This window comes from Salmo trutta, chromosome 30 (genome assembly GCF_901001165.1).
Source record: "Salmo trutta chromosome 30, fSalTru1.1, whole genome shotgun sequence".
Lineage (NCBI taxonomy): Eukaryota > Metazoa > Chordata > Actinopteri > Salmoniformes > Salmonidae > Salmo > Salmo trutta.
The window spans coordinates 5,501,415-5,526,288 of NC_042986.1; the positions used below are offsets into that span (position 1 = coordinate 5,501,415).

Here is a 24,874-nt window from a genome sequence, read left to right on the forward strand (position 1 = left end):
TGACGTGGCAGGACGGTGGAAGAGCTGAAGAATAGTGAGAGCCAGTGGAAGGACTCTCCGCTGGCCAGCCGACACCGAGAGATGCTGAAGAGATGCAAAACCCAGCTCAAGGTTTGCTAACTTAAAAATGTATATATATTGCGTTGCGTTTTCTACTGTTCTCACAATTCAAATTCACCAAAGATGTATGACAAGGAGAACACAAGCAGATGGGAGAAAGTTCCATACGACTGAAAACTGAAAAAAAATAAAAATAATAATAATAAATATATATTTTTATTTTTATTTTTTTTCAGTTTTCAGTTGTATGGAACTTTCTCCCATCTGCTTGTGTTCTCCTTGTCATACGTGATACATCTTTGGTGAATTTGAATTGTGAGAACAGTAGAAAACGCAACGTTTCTCCAGTGCGTCATAGTTTCTTTCCAAATGTTCTTCCATTTTGTGTAGTTTCTTACATGCTTTATGCTGAAATTTGTGTTGCAGACAGGAAAATTCAACATTTTAACTTGTCATAAAATGAGTGAAGGACAATATTCAGTTGAAACCCTCTATCTTGTGATCTTTGGCCCTGACAGAAACTGGTGCGCTCCAAAGCCTGTGCCGATGCGGGTCTTCTGGACGAGAACCTGTTACGCAGATGTCTGCAGTTCTACAGTATGGTCATTCAGCTCATCCTACGCATGGTGGATCCTGCCTACCCACAGTAAGTTACTATTCCACAATCGGGAACTGTTTTAATGCTGTAATATAAGGTTATATTACGAAGTAAAGTAGGCTACCTGGAGAAATGAAATAACGTGAACTAAGTGAGGAATGCACCTTTCTTACTAACCTAAGAATTCAAAGATGTTTATTTTTATATTAGAATCAACTTCCTCATCTTCGTAAGTTTGTATTTTATTGTTTCATAGATCAGCTTTAATATTGCAGATAGATTGTGGCTTCATCAATGTAATAGTCTGCATCATCCCAATTCCCCATATAGTGTGTGTCTGTGTGTGGATATAAACTCAGCAAAAGAAGAAACGTCCCTTTTTCATGATCCTGTCTTTCAAAGATAATTCGTAAAAATCCAAATAACTTCAGATCTTCATTGTAAAGGGTTTAAACACTGTTTCTCATGCTTGTTCAATGAACCATAAACAATTAATGAACATGCACCTGTGGAACGGTCATTAAGACACCAACGGCTTACAGAAGGTAGGCAATTAAGGTCACAGTTATGAAAACTTAGGACACTAAAGAGGCCTTTCTACTGACTCTGAAAAACACCAAAAGAAAGATGCCCTGGGTCCCTGCTCATCTGCGTGTACGTGCCTTGGGCATGCTGCAAGGAGGCATGAGGACTTGGGCAATAAATTGCAATGTCTGTACTGTGAGACGCCTAAGACCACGCTACAGGGAGACAGGACGGACAGCTGATCGTCTTCGCAGTGGCAAACCATGTGTAACAACACCTGCACAGGATCGGTACATCTGAACATCACACCTGCGGGACAGGTACAGGATGGCAGCAACTGCCCGAGTTACACCAGGAACGCACAATCCCTCCATCAGTGCTGACTGTCCGCAATAGGCTGAGAGAGGCTGGACTGAGTGCTTGTAGGCCTGTTGTAAGGCAGGTCCTCACCAGACATCACCGGCAAGAACGTCGCTTACGGGCACAAACCCACCATCGCTGGACCAGACAGGACTGGCAAAAAGTACTCTTCACTGACGAGTCGCGGTTTTGTCTCACCACGGGTGATGGTTGGATTCGCGTTTATCGTCGAAGGAATGAGCGTTACACCGAGGCAGGTACTCTGGAGCGGGATCGATTTGGAGGTGGAGGGTCCTCATGGTCTGGGGCAGTGTGTCACAGCATCACCGGACTGAGCTTGTTGTCATTGCAGGCAATCTCAAAGTTGTGCGTTACAGGGAAGACATCCTCCTCCCTCATGTGGTACCCTTCCTGCAGGCTCATCCTGACATGACCCTCCAGCATGACAATGCCACCAGCCATACTGCTCGTTCTGTGCGTGATTTCCTGCGAGACAGGAATGTCAGTGTTCTGCCATGGCCAGCGAAGAGCCCGGATCTCAATCCCATTGAGCATGTCTGGGACCTGTTGGATCGGAGGGTGAGAGCTAGGGCCATTCTCCCCAGAAATGTCCGGGAACTTGCAGGTGCCTTGGTGAAAGATTGGGGTAACATCTCACAGCAAGAACTGGCAAATCTGGTGCAGTCCTTGAGGAGATGCACTGCCGTACTTAATGCAGCTGGTGGCCACACAAGATATTGACTACTTTTGATTTTGACCCCCCCCCCCCCCCCCCCCCTTGTTCAGGGACACATTATTCCATTTATGTTAGTCACATGTCTGTGGAACTTGTTCAGTTTGTCTCAGTTGTTGAATCTTATGTTCATACAAATATTTACACACGTTAAGTTTGCTGAAAATAAACGCAGCTGACAGTGAAAGGACGTTTCTTTTTTTGGTGTGTGTGTGTGTGTGTGTACACACACACATACTACTGTTCAAAAGTTTGGGGTCACTTAGAAATGTCCCTGTTTTTGAAAGAAAAGCAAATGTTTTGTCCATTTTTAAAATAACATCAAATTGAGCAGAAATACAGTGTAGACATTATTAATATTGTAAATAACTATTGTAGCTGGAAACGACTTTAAAAAAAAGAAGTAATATCTATTATCAGCAACCATCACGCCAGTGTTCCAATGGCACGTTGTGTTAGCTAATCCAAGTTGATCATTTTAAATGGCTAATTGATCATTAGAAAACCTTTTTGCAATTATGTTAGCACAGCTGAAAACTGTTCTGATTTAAAGAAGCAATAAAACTGGCCTTCTTGAGACTTGTTGAGTATCTGGAGCATCAGCATTTGTGGGTTTGATTACAGGCTCAAAATGGCCAGAAACAAAAACCTTTCTTCTGAAACTCGTCAGTATATTCTTGTTCTGAGAAATTAAGGCTATTCCATGCGAGAATTTGCCAAGATCTCGTACAACGCTGTGTACTACTCCCTTCACAGAACCAGCGCGAACTGGCTCTAACCAGAATAGAAAGAGGAGTGGGAGGCCCCGTGCACAACTGAGCTATTGAGCTATTGTTTGTGACTTGCATTAAGTGGGTCAATAACGCACCCTTATATTCCTTCTTTCTCTTTTTGCAGCGTAACTCTACCACTGAATCCTGAGATCCCAAAAAGCTTTGCTGCTCTGCCAGAGTTTTACATTGAAGATGTGGCCGAGTTCCTGCTTTTTGTTGTGCAGTAAGTCGACAGATCGATGGTCATAATTATTACATAGTGCAGAGCCAGACAAAGACAAAAACATTTCTACAAACTTGGGTGTTAAAAGTTTTTGGGCTGCTGTATTCTTAGTTTTGATTGGCTCCTAAAACAACCTCATTGGAGCTGTAGCCAATCCTGACCAACAGACTCTACAATGGGGCCCACCAGAGTGGGATTGATCGTGTTAATTTACCCTGTTTTACCTGAAGCAAATGTTTCAGTCTATCTTTTATACATTTATTGGAGTATTGTATAAATGGTAACTTCAAAGGGATGTGATATGAGTAGGGCCAGAAAGATTTCCTAACGATGTAACCCAAGCAGAGAAACTCCTGGCCCTGACATACAGAGGACATTCTCTTTCCTTGTATTAATACATGCATGAGAGGGACCTACTTCCTCCCTGGACAAGTCTCCTCTGTTTGACTTTTTCTCAGTTAGTCTCCCCTCATTTGCTCGCATCCTCTCTGCATCTTCTCAAACCGCATTGCAGTAGAAGTTCAAAGGTCCCTCCCCCCAGACCTTCTTCTCCAGTGCGTTATAAGGAGGTGGTGAGCAGAGAGGAAGGAAGAAATCAAGGAAAGATTAATTACATACATTTTAATTAACACCCCTCCCAAATTGCTGGTTACACATTATGAATTAACAAGGGTATATCTGCAGAATACTTTTAAATAAGGGGGTGTTTGAATGGGGGTCATATAGAAATGACCTTTTAAAAAAGGTAAAATAATGCATCTTCTGAGAAATGGATTTTGACTGAAAGTCAGCATCCATTTTCTATGCCCTGCCAGGTATTCCCCTCAGGTTCTGTATGAGCCCTGCGTCCAGAACATTGTCACCTTCCTGGTGGTGTTCATCTGCAGTCAGAACTACATCCGGAACCCCTACCTGATCGCCAAGCTGGTGGAGGTTCTGTTTGTCACCAACCCAGCTGTGCAGCCGCGCACCCAGTGCTTCTCTGAGATGATGGAGAACCACCCACTGTCCGTCAAACATTTGGTCCCGGCCCTCATGAAGTTCTACACTGGTGAGACCACTTGGTGCGGGGGATTCAGTTTATGCGCCAACATAAACTGTACTGTGCTGGCTTGGATTTTTTTCTTTTTCACATTGGTCTTGGTTCCATCAACTACAGTGATGTGTAGTACGGCTTGGCTCAACTCAGTTGTCTGAAAATGTTAAGTGGACTGATTCTCACAGGCAACTGACTGAGTGACTCCTCCCTCCCACAGACGTGGAGCACACCGGTGCCACCAGCGAGTTCTATGACAAGTTCACCATCCGCTACCACATCAGCACCATCTTCAAGAGCCTCTGGCAGAACATGGGCCACCATGGCACTTTCCTGGAAGAGTTCAAGTAAGTGGGCTAAAATCAAAGCTTAGTGTTTATCTCATGACAATTACTTTTATGGTGACGGCTTGGTCTAAATAGGTGTCCACTGTCCGGTCATGGTGTATGCTGCGTGTAACATGTACCCAGAACTAGTTCAGAATCATAGTCGTTTTTCTGTGTGGCTGACTGGGAGGCCTGTGGAAATCAATACATCTGTTTGTTCCCCTGTAGCTCCGGGAAACAGTTTGTGCGTTACATCAACATGCTGATCAACGACACCACCTTCCTGCTGGACGAGAGCCTGGAGTCCCTGAAGCGCATCCATGAGGTCCAGGAGGAGGTTAAAAACAAGGAGCAGTGGGATCAGCTTCCCAGGGTCAGTACGGAATTTCTGGGGAAAAAGCAAATGTGTTGTGAAGTGCTTATGAATGTGTTACGAAGTTCATTTGTAGTGCCTTAAGACTGAAACACTGAGTGTTCCTCCATTTCTCCCTCAGGAGCAGCAGCAGAGCCGTCAGTCCCAGTTAACCCAGGATGAGCGGGTGTCACGCTCCTACCTTGCCCTGGCTACAGAGACGGTCGACATGTTCCACATCCTCACCAAGCAGGTCCAGAAGCCCTTCCTCCGGCCCGTGAGTACCACTCTGACCAGGAAAAAAACACACATTTGAATCATGCTCTGTTTCCAGGCTACAGAGAGGGGCTCTAGAGCACCCCATTTACAAATGTTGTTTTTGACAAAGATGAGGTTAGCATGACTTTTACTGGCTGTCAACATAGCCACATACAGCAGCCGACAACAACAATAGAACATTGAGAAGGAAAAACTATGTGCTGGTCTACTCGAATGGATGAAACATTTTAAGGCTTCTTTGAAAAGGGTATCCTATGACTGGCGGAAAAACAAAGGGGATGATGGCCACTTAGTAAACGGAAAATGTAGAAAAATATATTGTGTGGTTTACTTTTCACTAATTAAGGCACTCTTGAAGAAAACGCAGGGAATAACTTCTTGATTTAAAAAGTGTTTATTGTCTTAGCGGTAGAAATATAAATAACCTGAAAAACAAATGCCAAAGTGTTTCGGCCTGGTATGTGCCTTCATCCGTTTTCTTCAAGAGTGCTGTGATGGGAAAAGTAAGGCACAACATTAATTTGTCTACATTTTTTGTTTACTAAGTGGTCGAAATCATCCCCTTTTTGTTTTTCTTCCGAGAATAGAACATTGCTGTGCAGCAGCACAAAATACAGTTGAAGTCTGAAGTTTACATACACCTTAGCCAAATACATTTAAACTCAGTTTTTACCAATTCCTGACATTTAATCCCAGTAAAAATGTCTTGTCTAAGGTCAGTTAGGATCACCACTTTATTTTAAGAATGCGAAATGTCAGAATAATAGTAGTGACTTATTTCAGCTTTTATTTCTTTCATCACATTCCCAGTGGTTCAGAAGTTTACATACACTCAATTAGTATTTGGTAGCATTGCCTTTAAATTGTTTAACGTTTCGGTTAGCCTTCCACAAGCTTCCCACAATTTTGGCCCATTCCTCCTGACAGAGCTGGTGTAACTGAGTCAGGTTTGTAGGCCTCCTTGCTCGCACACGCTTTTTCAGTTCTGCCCACATATTTTCTATAGGATTGAGGTCAGGGCTTTGTGATGGCCACTCCAATACCTTGACTTTGTTGTCCTTAAGCCATTTTGTCACAACTTTGGAAGTATGCTTGGGGTCATTGTCCATTTGGAAGACCAATTTGCGACCAAGCTTTGATTTCCTGACTGATGTCTTAAGATGTTGCTTCAATATATCCACATCATTTTCCTTTCCTCATGATGCCATCTATTTTGTGAAGTGCACCAGACCCTCCTGCAGCAAAGCACCCCCACAACATGATGCTGCCACCCCCGTGCTTCACGATTGGGATGGTGTTCTTCGGCTTGCAAGCCTCCCCCTTTTTCCTCGAAACATAACGATGGTCATTATGGCCAAACGGTTCTATTTTTGTTTCATCAGACCAGAGGACATTTCACCAAAAAGTACAATCTTTGTCCCCATGTGCAGTTGCAAACCATAGTCTGGCTTTTTTTTTTATGGCGGTTTTGGAGCAGTGGCTTCTTCCTTGCTGAGCGGCCTTTCAGGCTATGTCGATATAGGACTCGTTTTACTGTGGATATAGATACTTTTGTACCTGTGTCCTCCAGCATCTTCACAAGGTCCTTTGCCGTTGTTCTGGGATTGATTTGCACTTATTGCCCCAAAGTACGTTCATCTCTAGGAGACAGAACGCGTCTCCTTCCTGAGCGGTATGACGGCTGCGTGGTCCCATGGTGTTTCTACTTGCGCACTATTGTTTGTGCAGATGAACGTGGTACCTTTGGCCAGCACATTTTCAAACTCCAAAACAGAGAAAAAGTATATTTGTATTTAATCCTTCTCAATCTATCCAATGTCTGACGCAATAACAGGGATGCAAACTCGTCACCTTTCTGCGTAATTCGCTGTTTTGAATCCAAAATTGGTGACCTACGTGAATCGTGTAGATCCGATGAGTAAAGTTTTTTTTGGGGGGGGGTCGAATCACTACTGGCTGTAAGCGAACCAGTGATGCGCGTTTGGAGTAATACTGGCTGCTGTATCCAGGGCTCAGCCTATCGTTCACACAACAGAATATAGCGCAGCACCCGACTGAAGAAAGAAGAGACAACCTAGTTCCGGCATCAGCACACGCTCTGGAAAGGCAGCGCGGCAGTTACCGCGGCGCGTCCCTGAACGACAACGACGTGGTAACGTTAGGTGAGAGGCCTTGACCACGGAGACGGGGTGAGAAGGTGATGAAGCGGACTTCAAAAACTACTGCCATTTTGAGGTGATGGAGAAAGTGTGGTGGAACAAGTATTATCATTGTTAACTATCTTGCTAGCTGGATCAAATTCTCCGTAGCTAGCAAGAGAAATGTTGAGCAACTTTAGCCAACTTATCTGATCAAATAATTGAGTTTGATATAAAAATTAGCTTGCTAATAAAGTAAGACAGCTAACATTAGCTAGCTAACGTTACAACATCAGATGAGCTAACGTTAGTCACCTAACCAATTCGCTATAGTATTAACTGGCATACGACTTCTTGCCATTCCTCAAGTTATAACGCGTTAGTTGCTTACTGGACCCTGGCAATCTGTGTGAGATGTTAACTAGCTAGCGAACTAACCACTATCTGTTGACTAATGTTTTCTCTCTACAGTATGTGGTTAATTTTCAGAATGAGAGAATTAGGTGAAAATGAGGCGTTGCTTGTTAAACAAGTGGATTCAGGGATCAAGTGTAGCTGGAGCTGGGCCTGGTTTAAACTGGATGCCTCTATAGAGGTGAAAGGAACACCACACACTTTCCCTCTTTCTCATTTTTGCGTGCACATTGTAGAACTGATGTCCACAAGCGGAAAGTGTACAATGTAATAATGTGCAGTGTAGCCCAAAGATACTTTTTGTGTTGAACTTGACAGTAACGTGTGAGTGAAGGGGGATTATATATTTTTATTTTACTCAGTGAACGTTATTTTTGCTCACATGTAGCTTTGTGCACTTGATCGATGTCTATAGTGGCCACTATAGTAGAGCAAAAACAGAATGCCTGTTTCATTCTATTTCTACTTTAAGAAGTTTTTTTCCCAAGTGCAATATTTGTGTGTGGTCACAAGCGTTCTATTATAAAGGCTGTCATGGCTAACTAATATTAGTGTATTGTTTTTTTTCTCTAGACTTGAGTGCCATTTGCTGTAAAGTCTAGGCAGCAAATAACTTTGGATTGCTTTCTTTACATTTTTTAGCTAGGTTAGGTTCACATTAAACACTTTTTATTGTACACACAGAGACTGATCATGTAGATCATATTATTTTGTTGTTTATTTAGTTAAAACCTGCATTTCCCCCTAGCAGGGATTTTTTTTGCATGTTTCAGTGCATCCCTGCAGTAAGGATCTAAAGTAAAACTGCAAATACGGCAAAGAAATTAACTTTACATCCTGAATACAAAGCGTTATGTTTGGAGCAAATCCAACAAATCACCACTCTTCATATTTTCAAGCATGGGGGTGGCTGCATCATGTTATGGGTATGCTTGTCATCGGCAAGGACTAGGGAGTTTTTTAGGATAAAAAGAAACGGAATTGTGCTAAGCACAGGCAAAATCCTAGAGGGAACCTGGTTGTCTGCTTTCCAACCGACACTGGGTGACAAATTCACCTTTCAGCAGGACAATAACCTAAAACACAAGGCCAAATCTACACTGGAGTTGCTTACCAAGACGACATTGAATGTTCCTGAGTGGTCTAGTTACAGTTTTGACTTAAATCGTCTCGAAATTTTACAGCAAGACTTAAATGGCTTTCTAGCAATGATCAACAACCAACTTGACAGAGCTTGAATATTTTTTTTTTTTAATGAATGTGCAAATATTGTACAATTCAGGTGTGCAAAGCTCTTAGAGACTTACCCATAAAGACACAGCTGTAATTGCTGCCAAAGATGATTCTAACATGTATTGACTCGAGGGTGTGAATACTTATGTAAATTTGATTTTGTATTTCATTTTCAATTAATTAATGAAACATGTGTTCACTTTGTCGTTAGGGTGTTATTGTGTGTAGATGGGTTAGGAAAAAAATATTTTATACATTTTGAAATCAGGCTGTAACAAAACAAAATGTTTAAGTATTTTAAGACACTAACTTTCTTTCCTGTGGTGTTGGCCAGGATTTTCACTTGGTACTGGCCCGGTGTGCCACTGGCAAATTTACCTTAATGTCAAGCCCTGTACGGTGTAAAGCCTACTTCAATAGTAACCTTAAACCATTCCTATTCATCGACGTAGATACACAAATATTTTCCCTGGTGACTGAACTTCCTGCTTTGTGCGTTCCAGGAGTTGGGGCCTCGTCTGGCGGCCATGCTGAACTTTAACCTCCAGCAGCTATGCGGGCCCAAGTGCCGGGACCTGAAGGTGGAGAACCCAGAGAAGTACGGTTTTGAGCCCAAAAAGCTCCTAGACCAGCTTACTGACATTTACCTGCAACTTGACTGTGCCCGCTTCGCCAAGGCCATCGCCGACGACCAGGTAAACTGTAGTAGTCGCATACCTGAGTTTTCAAATAGAAAAGTCCCAAAACTGCAAACCCCACCCATCTGGCAACAATGTTAAGTATTTGAACCCATGTCTGAGTAGAAGTAGGCCCCAATACATTTTTGTATGGATGCTCTACTGTATAACTTTGTATGTATATATGTATGACCAGAAAGATTTAACATTTATGACGAATACATTAATCTCATCTAAACTAAACCCTAAGCCTTGCTAAATAAAGAGCTTTATACATTAAAATAACTCAGCAGCCTGACTGTATATTGAGTGTACCCATAGCAGTGAATCAGGAAGTAAAAACAGTTCTACTGACTCAAATTTCTATGGTTACACACCTACACTCCCCTCCCAGAGTAAAGTATATATTTTTTTATTTGGTTCTATACTACAGCCACTCTCCCATAAAGCCCAGATTAGTGAAGGACTGTAGTCCTTCTGGCAGGTTCCCCTATCTCAGCCAATGAACTCTGTAATTCTGTCAGAGTGGTCATTGGGTTCTTGGTCAGCTTCCTGACCAAGGTCCTTCATGCCTGGTTGCTCAGTTTGGTCGGATGGCTAGCTCTAGGCAGAGTCTGGGTAGTTCCAATGATGGAAGTTTCCAAGAGCACAGTGGTCTCCAACACTCTAGAAATTGTTTTAGACCCTTCCCCAGATACAGTACAGTGCCTAAGGAAAGTATTCAGACCCCTTCACTTTTTCCACATTTTGTTATGTTACAGCCTTATTCTAAAATGGATTAAATAAATAAAAACTCCTCAGTAATCTACACACAATACCCCATAATGACAGAGTTAAAAACAGGTTTTTAGAAGTTTTTGCAAATTTATAAAAATAACAATTTGTAGTGTCGTAGCAAATGGGTGTGAAAACTTACGTAAATTAGGTTTATTTTAGGTGTGTTGTGTGTAAAACATTTAGAATTCAGGATGTAACACATAATGTGGTGTATGAATAAGGCACTGCATCTCAGTGCTAGAGGCATCACTACAGACCCTGGTTCGATCCCGTGCTGTATCACAACCGGACGTTATCGGGAGTCACAATTGGCTCAGTGTCATCCGGGTTAGGGGAGGGTTTGGTCGGGGTAGGCAAATAAGAACTTGTTCATAACTGACTTGCCTAGTTATATAAAGGTTAAATTAACTTTAGAAATGAAAGCACTTCATGTACAGTGCCTTCAGAAAGTATTCATACCCCTTTGACTTATTCCACATTTTTTTGTATTAGTCGGAATTTAAAATAGATTAAATTGAGATGTTTTGTCACTGGCCTAAACACAATACCTCATTATGCCTAAGTGGAATTGTGTTTTTAGAAATGTTTACAAATGAATTAAAAATGAGAAGTTTGTCTTGAGCTAATATGTATAGTGTTCAAACCCTTTTATGGGTAGCATAAATACGTTTGAGTAAAAATGTGCTTAACAAGTCACAAGTTGCATGGCCTCAATCGGTGTGGAATAATAGTGTTTAACAACATTTTTGATTGACTATCTCATCTCTGTATCCCACATATACATTTTTCTGTACGGTCCCTCAATCGAGCAGAGAATTTCAAACACAGATTCAACCACAAAGACCAGGGAGGTTTTCCAATGCCTCGCAAATAAGGGTACCTATTGGTAGATGGGTAAAATAATAAACTGATATTGAATATCCTTTTGAGCATGGTAAAGTTAAATTGCACTTTGGATGGTGTATCCATACACCCACTCACTATAAAGATGCAATTTACTTTTTGTCCTGAATACAAAGTGTATGTTTGGGGTAAATCCAATACAACACATTACTGAGTACCACTCTCCATATTTTCAAGCATAGTGGTGGCTGCATCATGTTATGGGTATGCTTGTAATCGTTAAGGGCTGGGAAGTCTTTCAGGATAAAAAATAAACTTAATAGAGCTAAGCACAAGCAAAATCCTAGAGGAAACTTGGTTCAGTCTGCTTTCCACAAGGCACTGGAAGGACAATAGCCTAAACAAAAGGCCAAATCTACACTGGAGTTGCTTACCAAGAAGACAGTGAATGTTCCTGAGTGTCTGAGTTATAGTTTTGATCTACTTGAAAATCTATGTCAAGACCTGAACATGGTTGTCTAGCAATGATCAAACTGATTTTGAAAAAGCTTGAATAATTTTTTAAAGAATTATGGGCAAATATTGCACAATCCAGGTGTGGAAAGCTCTTAGACTTACCTAGAAAGACTCTGCTGTTATCGCTGCCAAGGTGCTTTTACAAAGTATTGACTCAGGAGCGTGAATACGTATGTAAATTTGATATTTGTGTATTTAATTTTCTATATATTTGCAAAAATGTCTGAACATGTTTTCACTTTGTCATTAGGGGGTTATTGTGTGTAGATGGGTGAGAAAATATATTTGATAAATTTAGCATTTGGGCAGTAACATAACAAAATATGGAATTAGTCAAGGGTTATGAATACTTTCTGAAGGCACTGTATATAATCCCCCAAAGGTCATTGCACCTCAAAAAACAGGATTTCAACACCCACCATCTCAGATTTTTTGGAAATAGTTTCTGTAATTAGAAACAGATAAGATTAACATTCATGAAACATTGTTTTGTTTAAATTGATTAAGCTAATTGATCGCACCCAAATTTGATTTTTTTAATTTATAGGATTCATAATATAATGTTCAATAATTATAGTACCTAACATCTGATTTGGACCATAATTCTTCTTAACAATGAGTAAGGTATGAGGAATCCAGGAAAATGATCAAAGACCTCCCACGGATACCCCAACAAACAGCATACAGTAACAGTTCTCTGTCTGACACGTAGTATGGAGCAGAGGTTTGGAGTATTGCTTCTTCATCCTATGTAATGTATGCCCTCTGCATCTGGTGATGTTTTTTCCCCCCTGTTCAGAGACATTTCCCATTGAAGTTGCTTGCATTATTTACCATAAATGAATTTTAAGTATCAGGTTTTGCCCACTAAATGCCTCTGTTCCTGCTACTGCCACATCCTTTTATCCATTTTGCTGGTTTCTTGTGTTTAAAATGGATCACAACATTTGGATAGAAAACCAATTGCTTTTCTTCATGATGTAAATGCATTGTGTGGTCATCCTCAGTTTTTTTGTATTTGTGTTTTATTATGTATCCCCATTAGCTGCTTCCAAGGCAGCAGCTACTCTTCCCGGGGTCCAGCAAAATGAATGCAGTTTATACAATTTTAAAAACATTCACAACACATTAAGTGTGTGCCCTCAGGCCCCTACTCTACTACCACATATCTATAACACAAAATCCACGTGTAAGTGTGTGTTTGTATGCGTGTGTCTGTGCCTTTGTTTGTGTTGCTTCACAGTCCCCGCTGTTCCATAAAGGTGTACTTTTATCTGTTTCTTACTGCTGCATGAGTTACTTGATGTGGAATAGAGCTTCATGTAGTCATGGTTCTAAGAGGCACTGTACGCCTCCCGTATTCTGTTCTGGACAGTTCAAGCCATTCCTCCATGAAGGCAGTTTGTCCTTCTCTTAGGCTTAATCTGTCTCCAGGAAACGGCCCATCTGTGTGTGGTTTAAAGCAAATCATTAGGCTACAGCAGTTCTAATGGTTTCAATATTATGGTCTTGAATAATGGTAAAAGTCCCAAACACTCACAGTATATAGTGTTTTGTAATGTTGGGTTTAATGGTAAATGTCACTAATCACACTACATATCGCTATGTTTTAGAATAGTTGTATTGATAAAAATGACTGCAATGCAATGCTTTATAATTAGGGATGAAAATGTCGGTCAATTTGCTGCCGACTAACCAACCCTCCTTAACTGGTCAACAAACAACAACATTTCGAACAGTAAAATGATGTGACCAACAGAAAATGGCCTACTATCCTTGCATACAAGGAACTGACATTTTTAATTAAGAGCTTAATGGAAACATGCAACAATAGCAAGCCTGTCATCTTAGTCAAATGGCTATAGCCAATTGTTGAACATGCAACTCCTGTAATGAAGCAGCTAATAAAACATAAGTTTCACATTTACCAAAAGGCAATTCGTGGGAAAACGCAGTTCTAAACAGCGCACAGCGCGTGGTTCCATATGTGAGAGATGAAAATCTCTATTAGAATTTAAAAAGATGGGGAATCTAATAGCAACAACTAGGATGGGTTGCTAATATGACTAGGATTGTGGCTTTGTCTTCTGGACAACTAAAAAAAAAAGTATTGTTAATGGCATGAGGGTCTTTATAAAAGAAATTGCCTCCACGTTTCTATGGTTGGATTTTCGCTAGGCTACTTTGAAGCAAAGAAATTTATAAGTAAAACGTTAAGCTTTCAAACAATTCTACTGCCTCAAGCTCACGTTGCAAAGTAGTGGGTGATGTGCTATTAGCCTGCCTACTGTTGACTAAGATGCTTGAATTACAAGTTGATATTGAGAACCAAAAGTACTAGCTATTTTTAATCGTGGCCATCCCTCAAATGTTTGACACGTGGTTGCATTTAGAATGGTTATTTGTTGCGCAATGACTGGGCTTATAAAAGCACGTTTTACTCCAGTACCAGTTTGTCGTTGCACATCTCACACTACAAGAGCATTGCAGATTTTGTGCTGATAAAATCAAATGTATGAAAATATTCGGACGTCTGGGACAGCTCAAAGACGAGATCGGTAGCCCTCAGTTTGCGTCTCTGACCTGCTCACGTTAAACGAGTGTCTGTGAAGGCCGTGCTCCCTGAATAGGCAAAGACAGGGATTTTGTCCCCCATCTCAAAAACTTGTCGGGACTGCTAAATCGGTGCCAAAATCGTGTAGTGTACACCCAGCTTAAGAAACGGGCAAACTGAATTGCTTTCATTAAGGACTGGCTTGACATGTGAGGATGACCACACAATATATTTTCATCATGAGCAAAAGCTACTGGTTTTCTACCCAAAGTTGCAAAGAAAATATTGTGATCCATTTAATAAACACTAGACCAGCTAAATTGATAAAAAGGGTATGGCAGTAGCAGGAACATTGGCATCTAGTTAGTGGGCAAAACCTGGTACTTTAACACTAATTCATGGTAAATAATGCAATTAACTTCAATGGCTATTTTCTCTGAACAGGCAGAAAAAAAACATCACCAGATTCACAAGGCAGTACATCACATAGGGTAAAGAAACAATACTCAAAGCTGCAGCTCCATACTACTTGTCAGACATAGAGAACTGATACTGTATACAGGGTTGTTGGGGTGGGGTTCCGTGGGTGGCTTTTCACAATTTGATTCTATTCCACGTCTTGCTCTGCGGTAGGATGTTGGGTACAACAGTACCAGTGAAAAGTTTGACACACATACTCATTTAGGGTTTTTCTTTATTTTTACTGTTTTCAAAATTGTAGAATAATAGAGAGAACATCAAAACTATGAAATAACACATATGGAATCATGTAGTAACCAAAAATATATTTTATATTTGAGTTTCTTCAAATAGCCACCCTTTGCCTTGACAGCTTTGCACCCTCTTGGCATTCTCTCAACCAGCTTCACCTGGAATGCTTTTCCAACAGTCTTGAAGGAGTTCCCACATATGCTGAGCACTTGTTGGCTGCTTTTCCTTCACTCTGCGGTCCAACTCATCCCAAACCATCTCTATTGGGTTGATGTTGGGTGATTGTGGAGGCCAGGTCATCTGATGCAGCACTCCATCACTCTACTTCTTGGTCAAATAGCCCTTACACAGCCTGGAGGTGTGTTGGGTCAATGTCCTGTTGAAAAACAAATGATAGTCCCACGAAGCGCAAACCAGATGGGATGGCGTATTGCTGCAGAATGCTGTGGAAGCCATGCTGGTTAAGTGTGCCTTGAATTCTAAATAAATCACAGACAGTGTCACCAGCAAAGCACCCCCACACCATAACACCACCACCTCATGCTTCTGCGGAGATCACCCGTTCACCTACTCTGCATCTCACAAAGACACGGCGGTTGGAACCAAAAACCAAAAATTTGGACTCATCAAATAAAAAGCCATATCTCAGACTGGCCAATAAAAATAAAAGATTAAGATGGACAAAAGAACACAGACACTGGACAGAGGAACTCCGCCTAGAAGGCCAGCATCCCGGAGTTGCCTCTTCACTGTTGACGTTGAGACTGGTGTTTTGTGGTACTATTAATGAAGCTGCCAGCTAAGGACTTGGGAGGCGTCTGTTTCTCAAACTAGACACTAATGTACTTGTCCTCTTGCTCAGTTGTGCACCAGGGCCTCCCACTCCTCTTTCTATTCTGGTTAGAGCCAGTTTGCGCTGTTCTGTGAAGGGAGTAGTACACAGTTGTACGAGATCTTCAGGTTCTTGGCAATTTCTCACATGGAATAGCCTTCATTTCTCAGATCAAGAATACACTGACGAGTTTCAGAAGAAAGGTATTTGTTTCGGGCCATTTTGGAGCCTGTAATCGAACCCACAAATGCTGACGCTCCAGATACTCAACTAGTCTCAAGAAGGCCAGTTTTATTGCTTCTTTAATCAGCACTACAGTTTTCAGCTGTGCTAACATAATTGCAAAAGGATTTTCTAATGGTCAATTAGCCTTTTTAAAATGATCAACTTGGATTAGCTAACACAACGTGCCATTGGAAAACAGGAGTGATGGTTGCTGATAATGGGCCTCTGTACGCCTATGTAGATATTCCATAAAAAATCAGCCGTTTCCAGCTACAATAGTCATTTACAACATTAACAATGTCTACACTGTATTTCTGATCAATTTGATGTTATTTTAATGGACAAAGCTCTTTTTTTTCTTTCAAAAACAAGGACATTTCTAAGTGACCCCAAACTTTTGAACGGTAGTGTATTTCTGAACACATGGATAATGATGAGTGAGAAAGTTAGAGGCACAAAGAGCATACCCCCCAAAAAATGCTAACCTCTCGCCTGTTATTGGTAATGGTGAGAGTTTAGCGCGTTTTGTTGTAGCCTTTGAACGACATCTGTCATTATTGATGATTTTTTTTAAATCATGTTATTATCAGGATTCATTTGGAAGTGTTCAGAAATGTCTTATCTACTCACTTATTAAAACAAAAAATACTCCATTCACCATTGTTACTATTGGGCAACACATAACCCAAAACAAACCACAAATGCATCCGAGTTTGTAGTCACAAGCAAGGAGTATGGGACGAAATACTAATCTTTTGACTGACTAATACAGTACGTGAATTTGTCCAAAGACTTCATCTGGGGGAGAACTGGATACATAAAGTGCTTTCATTTCTAAACATTAAAACGGATATGTATGAAAATACCCTGAAATTAAAGGTGACATTCTGTATTGTTGCCTCGAGTGAAACATTTGATCTCAAATCCAAAATGCTGGAGTATAGAGCCAAATGTAAAAAAACGTTGCTTCACTGTCCAAGTACATGGAGGGGAGTGTATGTCATTATACCAGGTTTGCGTAAAGTACTTAATTATGAAATTCGAGGCACATAGTTGTTAGCCACAATACAAAGCCTGGGGAAGAAATAGCAGTCCTAGTGACTGTGCTGTCAGTACAGACCATGCTGACATCTCAATTTGGTTATAATTTGGAAGAATGACACACTTACATCCTTATGCCTCTCACGGAAAATTCCCCCGAAAGGCTGTTTGTTTGCTCCCCTTACCCCCTTTCCAGGGATGTATTCACTAGGAACCAAACAGGCCAAAGTGTGGAGGGATCTAATGTTGCAGAACATTTTGCTATGGTGTGTAGTAATAAACACTCCACAGGCTTACATGGTGTTCTTTCTCTCCCCTTTCCAGCGGTCATACAGCCGAGAGCTCTTTGAGGAAGTGATTTCCAAGATGAAGAAAGCCGGGATCAAGTCCACCATCACCATTGAAAAATTCAAGCTGTTATCGGAGAAGGTGGAGGAGATAGTCGCCAGGAACTCTCAGTCCGAAATGGACTACAGTGACGCACCTGACGAGTTTAAAGGCAAGTGTTCAACTTTTCCAGTGTTCAAACTCGCAAGTGTTTAAATTCACTTTCTAGTGTTCAAACTGGCAAGTTTTGGAACAAAACATATTTTATTTATTGTGTTAGTATTTGCCCCTGACCGCAGCAGCATGTTCATTTGGATGCAACGTCACAGTACGACTTAAATTACTAAGACTGGTCACAGTCCTCTATTCCACATTAGGCCTGCTACAGCACCGTGTCTGTTCTGTACCTTACATATCTGTCCGCAATGTTCTGAACGTCCGTAGGATTTTTTCATGAGTCCACGACTTCGGTCAAATGAGCTGACTTTAAGTCAGTTTGATTGGGACATGCAAGTAAAAGGAAGACCCTCTATCGTGGCAAAATACGTGACATTTTGTGAGTAATGAGGGTCACACAGACCGCTTAGACTGGGCTATCTTATACCTATATTTGGGGAATTTCTCCCATTCTTCTCTGCAGAGCCTCTCAAGCTCTGTCAGGTTGGATGGGGAGTGTTGCTGCACAGCTATTTTCAGTTCTCTCCAGAGAGGCTCGATCGGGATCAAGTCCGAGCTCTTGCTGGCCCACTCAAAGATATTCAGAGACTTGTCCAGAAGCCCCTCCTGCGTTGTTTTGGCTCTGTGCTTAGGGTCGTCTTGAAAACGTGCTCCAGAGCGCTCAGGACTTCATCAAGGATCTCTCTGTACTTTGCTCCATTCATCTTTCCCTCAATCCTGACCAGTCTCTCAGTCCCTTCTGCTGAAAAACATCCCCACAGCATGATGCTGCCACCACCGTGCTTCACCGTAGGGATGGTGACAGGTTTCCCCCAGATGTGACGCTTGGCATTCAGGCCAATGAGTTCATTCTTGGTTTCATCAGATAATCTTGTTTCTCATGGTCTGAAAGTCCTTTAGGTGCCATTTGGTAAACACCAAGCGGGCTGAGGAGTGGATTCTGCATGGCCACTCTACCATAAAGGCCTAATTGGTAGAGTGCTGCAGAGATGGTTGTCTTTCTGGAAGGTTCTCCCATCTCAACAGAGGAACTCTGGAGCTCTGTCAGTGACCATCGGGTTCTTGGTCACCTCCCTGACCGACTCATCAAATTTTATTTGTCACATGTGCTGAATACAACAGGTGTAGAGCTTACAGTGAAATGCTTGCTTACAAGTCCTTAACCAACCATACTTTAAGAAGTTAAGATTTTTTTTGTTAAGTGTTAAGTAAAAAAACAGAAAATAGAAAATAAAAGTTACAAATAATTAAACGGCAGCAGTAAAATAACAAGCGAGGCTATATACAGGTAGTACCGGTACAGAGTCAATGTGTGGGGGCACCGGTTAGTTGAGGTAACATGTACATGTAGGTAGAGTTAAAGTGAATATGCATAAATAATAAACAGAGTAGCAGCAGTGTAAAGGGGGTGGGGGGTGGATGGAGTCTTTGACGATTTTTAGGGCCTTCCTCTGACACCGCCTGATATAGAAGTCCTGAATGGCAGGAAGCTTGGCCCCAGTAATGTACTGGGCCGTACCAAGGTCCTTCTCCCTGATTGTTCAGTTTGGCTGGGCGGCCAGCTCTAGGAGGAGTCTTGGTGGTTCCAAACTTCCATTTAAGAATGATGGAGGCCACTGTGTTCTAGGGGACCTTCAGTGCTGCATAAATGTTTTGGTACCCTTCCCCAGATATGTACCACGACACAATCCTGTCTCAGCTCTACTGACACTTCCGTCGACCTCATGGCTTGGTTTTTGCTCTGACATGCACTGTCAACTGTGAGACCTTATATAGACAGGTGTATGCCTTTCCTAATCATGTCCAATCAATTGTATATACCACAGGTGGACTCCAAGTTGTAGAAACATGATCTACGGAAACCGACTGCACCTGAGCTCAATTTCGAGTGTCATAGCACAGGGTCTGAATACTTATTTCTGTAAAAAGAAAAAATCTAAAAACCTGTTTTTGCTTTGTCATTATGGGGTATTGTGTGTAGATTGATGTAAAAAAAAAATATTAATCCATTTTAAAATAAGGCTGTACAATAACAGAATGTGGAAAAAGGCAAGAGGTCTGAATACTGTCGGAATGCACTGTATATATGCTATGTGTAATGTGAATAACATTTACCATTAGATCATATAATAATTCAAGGAATATTAATCAGAAATATACTGTTCGTATCCATTTCAAAGTACTCCGATGTATTACCGGTACGTACCAGAAGTCTTCAATGTCAAAAGATATCTCAAAGTATAAAAAACACTATTGTGTAACGGAACACTACACCAGGAGATTGGTTTACAATGGCTCCTTGAGTTTCCACCTGTCTTTTATTCTTCCCAGAGCGCCAAATCTCTATCTCCCATCGTCTAATTAATATCACTTTGTTTGGCCAAAACAATAAACAACAGGGATTAAAAACACCACACACATTCTTGAACCTCAATTATCTAAATTATAGGACAGCTGTGTCGCTCCCTCTTTGAACTGACTGCCGTCCAACGGACAGATTAAGACAGTAACTCTGTAAAAATACATTTATAGCACTTACAGTAAAATAAAACCTATCAAAATTCGCAACTGGACATGTCTTCATACCCATGTCTTCATACCCCCGACGGTGTCCGTGCTCCCAGGGTTCTATGGGGAACGTCTCTCCCATAAAAAAGCCATGGATAAGGTGTTTGACTTTTGTGATTGCGAACGTATGGTCAGCCATCCAGACAATGCCATAAATCGTGATTGAGTCCTATCATAACGTTGGTCTCATTAATGTGACGACTGCTGTTTATCCAATAATTAACTATGTTTATAACTACGTGATTAAACTAATCAGGTAATTATTAACTCTGTAACCTGGGGCACCATGGGAAAAGTTTGTTTTAATGAGTTTCCGTTTCCCATATTAACTCAGAGTATCAGAATATTGATTTTTACAGCAGTCGCTAATTAATTAATTTCCTCTACAGTCTCGTCCTGAACGTCGCATAGTTTGTAAATCTGCAAAATCCCGGCTCTCACTAAATCATTCCGTACCACACCAATTGAGTTGATTATTTATTTACTAACGAGCTAAATGATAATATAAGATATATATATATATATATATATATATATATATATATATATATATATATATACACACATACACCACACACACACACACACACACACACACACACACACAGTCTAGGTTATTGATTAGAACATAGTACAATGAACCAGGTCCCTAGCGAGCCAACACAATGACATGTGTTACACAAAATGGGGATTTAGAGAGAGAGTGCATGAGACAAAAGCACACTTGGATACATTTGTAAACTATACTTGGTTTAGCCCTGACACCTTGCCCCGAACTGCCAACTTACAGGTCAGAATATAATGTAATTACTTGTCGAAGGTCTCCGTTGGGGTATCTCTTCATGGACCGAGTTCCGCCTTCTCCTCTGATGGCGGCACCTCTTTTGTTACCGGGTGTAAGTCTCTGCTTGTCCACACGATGTCAGTGTCCTTTCTCTTAGTGGTCTGTTTCCTCACCCTCGTTCTGTAAGAGGGGTCTTCTGAGGACGGTCAGCCGTGTAGATGGTTCCAGCGTGGGAATGAAAGCAGTGTAGACGCACAATTCCTTGGAGAGAATAACCGGGTGGTCCTGCTTGAATTCACCTTAGATACAGCTACTCAACCGTAGAATTGATTGAGGTTCCTCTGACTTCAACCTCGTGTTGAGTTTTGGGGTTGCGACAACTCGGCTGCAGCTCGTGGTCACCTAGTCTGCTTGTAAATTCTTAACTCACATGTTTTATACCCCCGGGTCACAAAGGGGTGTTTCCATCTTTATGGCGTATCTAGTTACGAGGCAAGGTCTGTATTTTACTCAGATCCGGTTTAGACAACTAACTTCTCATTTGATCTTTACCAAAAACATTATATTTGATCTGGAGACTTTCCACACAATGCACAGTATGCAAACATTGGGTACCTATTATGAAAACTCCTCAAGTTACGTTTTCGTTATAACGTCGTCATTTAACTTTTAATAACATAAAAACGGCATTCATTTTCATATTCCATCTATCGTTGTTACCAACATTTTGGCTGATGGAATATATTGTCCCGAAGTCCATTTATTGCGTGTTACCGTCCTGAGGTAGGTTCTCCATGTGGCCCACTCACACATTCCATCCTCCATACTGAGAGGACAAAGGATTCGTCTGCTGCCTTAAGATTTACAATGGGCGTTCGGTGTCATAAACCCCCACCTCTGCGGCAGTGAGAGATGTCTCTGTAGGACTGTGATCCATGGTAACATGACCTGAACAGGCCAGTCATGACAGTCCTCACGTGTAACATATAAAGCCCTGTACTACAGTACAGCAACCTTTCAATATAGGACACAACTTTTAATTTAAAGATAATTACCGTATCTTAATTAAGATTTATTTTTGCGTTTCTATAGTCTACTTTATTTTTAGCATAGACACTTGCATGAAAAAATAATTGCAGAGAGCGTAATAACAATGTCTGAAGAGAGGAAAATATATGTTGATTTTATGAATTTAATTTTAATTGAAGATAAAATGTAATTTTATCTTTGTTTTTGTCTGTATGTGTGTGTCCACAGACCCTCTGATGGACACATTAATGACTGACCCTGTGATACTGCCCTCTGGGAACATCATGGACCGAGCCATCATCCTCCGCCACCTTCTCAACTCCCCAACTGACCCCTTTAACAGACAGCCTCTCAACGAAAGCATGCTGGAGTCACGTATGTACACACACAGCATGGTCTTCCAGTCAAGAGTTGATCATGAAAGATGGGGAACAGCACACTAACTGCAATTGAAGTCTGTTTATTTTCTATTTTCTTTTAGGCAACATGTCCTACTAGCACACCTTATTAACTGTTAAGGTCCTCAGGGGTTTGTGGTCATGTTTTGCTGTGTCATTGTGTCTTTATTCACAGTCCCTGAACTGAAGGAGAGGATCCAGGCATGGATGAGAGAGAAGCAAGGCCAGGGACGTTTCCTCTAGTGACACCCCCAACTCCGGGGGTAAGGGATGTTATCACCACGACTGAATTCAATGCCATCAAGAAAAAATAGAATAAAAGAAATGTGATTTTTCTCCCTTTATCCTTATTTTCTCAGATGGTCATCTGAAGGCCCTTGGCTCTAAAAATGAAACATAATAAAATTACGACTTTTAAACATTTTTTCTCATGACTGTGTGTGTATATATCTACATATGCATATATTTAACGGAGTGAATGCATATAACGCTGCAAAGATAAGCAGTTGTCACAGCCTACAGGTTTTAGCAGCAGAATGCAGTCAATCGCCTTATTCATTGTTCATTTTATCTGAGTTTTGTAGGGAGGGTGATACATTTAGGATATGGGAATGGAGATCCATTTTGGTTAAGTAGTAAAACTTTCACTGGACAAAAATATAAAAACGCAACAGTTCATAGTTACAGTTCATAAAAAAGATTGTCTATCAACAATGACAAGCCACTGTTAGCAATTTATGTTATTCTTCAATAACACAAACTCCAAAGCAAGTCAGGGGGAGAAAAATACGTTTATTCAGAGAGGACAAATCTAAATGTTGTGCTGGTAGTCAGATCTTCAGTCTCCCCTGTCAGATTTTCACTTTTTAAGTGAAATAATCTGTGAAAAATTGTAGGTACACTCGCATGTTGATACTCAACATTCTTAACCCAATTAGTACCAATAATCGTCTTATACCAATTAACATCTCTCCATATACCCATCATGTCACTGGTTAAAAGGAATACTCCTTAACGGATACCTGCCCTTGATGTGAATGGAGCAGACGTACAAACCCAACAACTACTTTGATTGACTACTGTGGCATAGTGTGAACGGAGAGCTAGAAACGTATTGACGCCCGAGTGTCCCTCATCCTGCTGATGCATCTCTGTGTCAGAAATGGAAACGCCACCCACATCCTGTATTAGGAGGGAACTCACAAGGAAAGTCATTTCGAACATCTTTCACTTGTCTGCAAGACAATAATATTAAATCATCCTATTGTTAAGGTAATCATTCACAAAGTCCTTTAAAAGTGACCAACTCTTCCACACTGGTATCAATCCCATAGATGACTATTAGACATGACCAGCTCTTCCACACTGGTATCAGTCCCATAGATAACTATTAGACATGACCAGCTTTTCCACACTGGCATCAGTCCCATAGATAACTATTAGACATGACCAGCTCTTCCACACTGGTATCAGTCCCATAGATAACTATTAGACCTGACCAGCTCTTCCACACTGGTATCAGTCCCATAGATAACTATTAGACATGACCAGCTCTTCCACACTGGTATCAGTCCCATAGATAACTATTAGACATGACCAGCTCTTCCACACTGGTATCAGTCCCACATACAGTGAGTGAAAAAAGTATTTGATCCCCTGCTGATTTTGTACGTTTGCCCACTGACAAAGAAATGATCAGTCTATAATTTTAATGGTAGGTTTATTTGAACAGTGAGTGACAGAATAACAAACAAATCCAGAAAAACGCATGTAAAAAATGTTATAAATTTATTTGCATTTTAATGAGGGAAATAAGTATTTGACCCCCTCTCAATCAGAAAGATTTCTGGCTCTCAGGTGTCTTTTATACAGGTAACGAGCTGAGATTAGGAGCACACTCTTAAAAGGGAGTGCTCCTAATCTCACCTTGTTACCTGTATAAAAGACACCTGTCCACAGAAGCAATCAATCAATCAATCAGATTCTAAACTCTCCACCATGGCCAAGACCAAAGAGCTCTCCAAGGATGTCAGGGACAAGATTGTAGACCTACACAAGGCTGGAATGGGCTACAAGACCATCGCCAAGCAGCTTGGTGAGAAGGTGACAACAGTTGGTGCGATTATTCGCAAATGGAAGAAACACAAAAGAACTGTCAATCTCCCTCGGCCTGGGGCTCCATGCACCCGAAATTATGATTTAATAATAACAGCTTAAGACGTCTAACATTTACAAACAAGTTTGATTATTTGTACATTTAAAAAAATTACATTTTCATTCAATGTTGATTCATTTAAATATTTAAACTTGTATTAATTGTTAACTTAAAAACATTATTCAAGATGAACTAGTGTCCGTGTTCATT

At 41.0% G+C, this 24,874-nt stretch overlaps 1 protein-coding gene across 6 annotated transcripts in view; it reads left to right on the forward strand.

Moving 5' to 3' along the window:
- Positions 1-22,932, forward strand: part of LOC115168980 (ubiquitin conjugation factor E4 B) — an 87,321-nt gene extending 64,389 nt beyond the window's left edge. For 5 of the 6 annotated variants that reach the window (XM_029724572.1, XM_029724574.1, XM_029724575.1 and 2 more), the window contains 11 exons: positions 12-111; positions 579-706; positions 3,174-3,272; positions 4,088-4,323; positions 4,529-4,655; positions 4,863-5,007; positions 5,129-5,263; positions 9,554-9,745; positions 17,551-17,725; positions 22,340-22,486; positions 22,685-22,930. In XM_029724572.1, coding sequence (XP_029580432.1) covers positions 12-111; positions 579-706; positions 3,174-3,272; positions 4,088-4,323; positions 4,529-4,655; positions 4,863-5,007; positions 5,129-5,263; positions 9,554-9,745; positions 17,551-17,725; positions 22,340-22,486; positions 22,685-22,752 — 1,552 coding nt within the window. In that variant the 3' untranslated portion in view covers positions 22,753-22,930. Of the gene's footprint in view, positions 1-11; positions 112-578; positions 707-3,173; positions 3,273-4,087; positions 4,324-4,528; positions 4,656-4,862; positions 5,008-5,128; positions 5,264-9,553; positions 9,746-17,550; positions 17,726-22,339; positions 22,487-22,684 lie in introns of all 6 variants that reach the window. The other variant, XM_029724573.1, reaches the window with a different exon arrangement.
- The last annotated feature ends 1,942 nt before the right edge of the window (positions 22,933-24,874 follow it).